The sequence below is a fragment of the Gekko japonicus genome, unplaced genomic scaffold (genome assembly GCF_001447785.1).
Source record: "Gekko japonicus isolate JY-2015 unplaced genomic scaffold, Gekko_japonicus_V1.1 scaffold103, whole genome shotgun sequence".
NCBI lineage: Eukaryota > Metazoa > Chordata > Lepidosauria > Squamata > Gekkonidae > Gekko > Gekko japonicus.
In genome coordinates, this window is record NW_015160210.1 from 1430107 (window position 1) to 1434586 (window position 4480).

At 49.1% G+C, this 4480-nt stretch overlaps 1 protein-coding gene across 1 annotated transcript in view; it reads right to left on the bottom strand.

The window, feature by feature from the left end:
- The window catches only part of MYO15A (myosin XVA), a 139935-nt gene that overhangs the window by 98984 nt on the left and 36471 nt on the right, over positions 1 to 4480 (bottom strand). The window contains exons 21-22 of the mRNA XM_015409244.1: positions 3999 to 4153; positions 902 to 947 (exon numbers count right to left, since the gene is read on the bottom strand). Of these exons, the coding sequence (XP_015264730.1) occupies positions 902 to 947; positions 3999 to 4153 (201 nt within the window). The remainder of the gene's footprint in view (positions 1 to 901; positions 948 to 3998; positions 4154 to 4480) is intronic.

Consider the following 4480-nt stretch of genomic DNA (forward strand, 5'->3'; position numbering starts at 1 on the left):
GAAAGAGTTAGGGGACATACGGAGGAGAGTCGGAAGGGAAATAAGTTAGGTGGTGGTGGGACATTCTCCCGGGAGAGATTAGGGACCTGCGGGACCTGGTACAGTTCCGCAGGGCCTGCAAAACAGAGCTGTTCCACTGGGCTTATGGGTGAGGGCAACGACGGGCTCTTTTTTGACAGGTCCTTCTAGGATTCGCCTCCCCCTCCTTCTCCTCTGTCCCCCTTCACTTCCCCCTTTTTTCCTTCTTATCAGATGATTATATACTTGCCCCTCCATATGAGTTCCCGCCATCTTTTAGTTGTGAAGAAGAAGAAGAAGAGGTGGAGGAGGAGGTGGAGGAGGAGGAGATTGGATTTATACTCCATCCTTCACTACCCGAAGGAGTCTCAGAGCGACTGACAAACTCCTTTCCCTTCCCCTCCCCACAACGGACACCCTGTGAGGTAGGTGGGGCTGAGAGAGCTTGTGACTGACCCAAGGTCACACCAGCAGCTGCATGTGGAGGAGTGGGCCAGTTTCTCCTAGATTAGAAACCACATGAAGCCAGCTGGGTGACCTTGGGTCGGTCACAGTTCTCTCAAGAGCAGTCCTCGAAAGAGCTCTCTCAGCCCCACCTTCCTCCTCCTCCTCCTCCATCAGACCCTGGGTCCATCAAAGTCAGTATTGTCTACTCAGACCGGCAGTGGCTCTCCAGGGTCTCGGGCAGAGGTCTTTTCCCATCACCTATTCCCTGGTCCTTTCAACTGGAGATGCTGGGGATTGAACCTGGGACCTTCTGCATGCCAAGCAGACGCTCTACCACTGAGCCACAGCCCCTTCCATTAACAAGAGATGAAACAAACCAGCTCAGAATCACAGCCAAACTGCCCCACCCACGCTCCAAGTACAACATGCCATGTACCTTTTTATTGTTGGGCTTGATGCAGCGGACAAAGAAAGGGTTACATCTGCGAAGAGAGAAAGACACACAATGAGGCTGAACCTTTTCATCTGCAGAACAGCATAACTTGAACAGAGAGAACTGCAAATGTAACAGAGATACCCGGCTTCCTATAAAGGAGGAAGGAAAAGGAACCATCACAGACTTTGCAAACAGGAGAGTCAGACACACCACACCAACTTAGTTGGTTAATTAACTGGAGGGATTTCTGTCTTCCTAAACCATCCTCAAGGGCAGAGGTCATTTCGGGGGGGATCGCGGGGGATCGCAGTTCCCCCGGGTTAGGTATGGGGGGCGGGGCACATGACGAAGCCCCACCCCCCGCTTCCGGCCACCCCGCTTCCGGCCCTCATTCAGCCAGGAGGAGACAGGAGAAGAGGGAGGGTAAGTTGCTTCCTCCCTGCCTCTCCCCACCCCTGCCTGCCTGGGGCCAGGGAGGGCCTTCGCGGGGCTTCCTTGCACTCCCGCCGGCCTTGCAGGTCCACCGCTGGGACCCCATGGGGCTCGGCAGTGGAGCTGCAAGGCCGGCAGCGGCAGCCGGGACCGTTGGGGGCGGGGTGTGTGGCCTTATGACACACTTCCGGTGATGTCAGGGTGTGTGGCATATGCTAATGAGTTATGCTAATGAGTTCCCCTAGCTCTTTTTCTACAAAATGACCCCTGCTCAAGGGCTTTGAACAAGCCACCACACTGATACCAAAAATGGGGGGAAAAACCCTTTGCATCAAATGTCAGTCCCCTATGGTACAAAATGTTGGGAAAGGCAAGGTCTGGTGTACAAAGATGAAGAGAAGATGACCCTGCAGAGGGCAGCAAGAAGACAATTAGATAGGAGAAGAAGAGGGACCTGCGATACTCGGGGGGGGGGAGTATTCCCCCCGGCTCCTGGCCTGTGGAAGCAGGAGGACCTCAGGGCTGAGGAGGAAGCGGCCACAGGTAAGCTTCCCCTGGCTCCGGCGGCGCTGGGCCAGCCAAACCTTCTCTTGCTGCCCCCCCCGGCACTTATGGTGAGGACTGAGCAGCTACCAGCTACCAGGTCCACCAAGCCTCCCCCCCCCAATGGCCAGAGCATTCTCTGCGCATGCGCAGGGAACACTCTTTTACTTTTGGGGGGATTTAAGTATCCCCCGTATATTTTTTTCAACTTTTTAGATTTTTCTGCATGCCTGGGGACTGCTCCTTTAAGACCAACAAAGGTTTGTTACCAAATATTTGATAAGGTGTGCGTGCACACAAAAGCTCGTACCTTGAAGAAACCTTTATTGGTCTTAAAGGCGCCCCCACCGGGCTCCAAATTTGTTGTTATCCAGATAAGTGTCATTCCTTGTCTGTCTCTCTCAGCTAGAGATGTAGTTAGGAACCTGCCTCTGTCTCTCCTCTTTCCTATCAAGTATTTTGTTGTTGTTGTTGTTGTTCAGTCACACAGTCAAGTCCGACTCTTTGTGACCCCATGGACCAGATAGGGCTGCCAAATCCCCCCGGGGGGCGGATTTCCCCCCGCTTTGGGGGCCCGATTTCCGCCCCCGCGGAATCGAGCCCCGGGGGAAAACCCACCCCCGCATGCATGTCACAGGGAAGTGACGTCATGACGCTGGGTGCGGGGCACAGCCATTTGAGGGGAAAACATAGAGTTTCCCCCTCAAACCCCCGCGCGCACAAGGCCAAAGTCCCCCGCCGGCAGGTAAGTCCGGACTTGGCAACCCTAGGACCAGATCACGCCAGGCCCTCCTGTCTTCCGCCGTCCTCTGAAGTTGGCTCAATTTCATGTTCGTTGCATCTATGACACTGTCTAACCATCTCATCCTCTGCCGGCCCCGTCTTCCATCTTTCCCAGCATCAGGGTCTTCTCCAGTGAGGGCTCCCTTCTCGTTTGGTGGCCAAAGTATTTGAGCTTCAGTTTCATTATCTGGCCTTCCAGGGAACAGTCAGGGTTGATTTCTTTGAGGATTGACTGATTTGATCTTCTTGCAGTCCAAGGGACTCTCAAGAGTCTTCTCCAGCACCATAGTTCAAAAGAATCTATTCTTCGGCGCTCGGCCTTCCTTATAGTCCAACTCTCGCAGCCATACATGACTACTGGGAATACCATTGCTTTGATCATGCGGACTGTTGTCAAGTATATTCATTCCTAAATAAACTTTGAACTGCTGTTTCATCAGGTTGTGCACCGTTGCTGTGTTAACTACTCTGCCAACAACAAAAAGCCCTCCCTCAAAAACATATCAAGGAAACAGGTGTGTTTGTGTGTGTGTGAAATGCAGCATGAAAGCATTTGCACACAAAGCTAATCTTTTGAATAATACACAAAAATACAAAAGCCAAATACAAACAGCCTGTCGTTCCGTGAAGTGATGGGAAGGTCTCAAATGAATGTTTCTGCTTTCTTTACCCATTGGTTTCAGTTTCAGTTTCAATTGGCCATTTAAACAGGAAAAACAGAATGTCAAAATTAAATACCAAAGACTTAAAAGTTCATTGATTTAAATGCTCATTGGCTTTCGAGTCTTAAATTGACTTAAATGTACATTTCTCTTAAATTGGCTTAAATTGGCTTAAATGCTTTTTGATGTAAAGGCTCATTGGCTTAAAGGCTCTTAAATCAGCTAAAATGTCCTTTGAAATAGAAATTTTAAATTGGCTTAAATGCTCATCGACTTAAAGGCCCTTAAATTGGCTTAAACATGCTTTGAAATATGTGTTTCTCTTAAATTGACTTAAATGCTCATGCCTGCAGGAAACAAAAAAATGCAGATGCCATATACATTAAATTGGCTTAAATGCTCATTGACTTCATTGGCTTAAATGTGCTTTGAAATATAAATTTCTCTTACACTGGTTTAAATCCTCATTGACTTAAAGTATCTTCAGGTTGGCTTACATGTGATTTGAAATAGGCATTTCTCTTACATTGGCTTAAAGACTAATTGACTTAAAGCCTCATTGACCTAAAGGCTCTTCAATGGCCTTAAATGCTCATGGCTGCAGGAAACCAGCTCATTAATGCAGACACCACATACGTTCATCTGTGCCTGGCTGGCAAACGCCCCTCCTTGCTTACCTTTCCATTTTCTCCACAAGCTCCAAGAGTGACTGCTGGAATCTGAAGGAAATGGTTGGGGGTTTGTACTTCCGTTTGCTGGAGCTGCTCATCCCCATCATGGTTTTCTGCTGGGCCACCAGCTGAGCATGGCTGAAGAACAGGTTAGCTACCAACTGGGTCAAAAAATGAAAGAAAGACCAGGGTCAACAGATAAAAAAAACCAGGCAGCATTAAGGCAGCTCATGATTTAATAAAAGAGACAATCCAAATAAAAATTCAATCATTTAGAACCGAGGAACAACTGGTCAGTAAACATTATATCCCTCCCTTTGCAAATAAAAAGCTCACTGGAAAAGGTCTTACAGCCTTTATGAAAACAATGTTGCAAAGGTCCCTACCTAACCTCTAGGGGGAGCCAATTTCAAAAGGCAGGGGGCAGCTACCAAAAAGGTCCCGTTTCTTACAGCTGCGGTTTTGACAAGGCACTCAGCCTGCCTCTC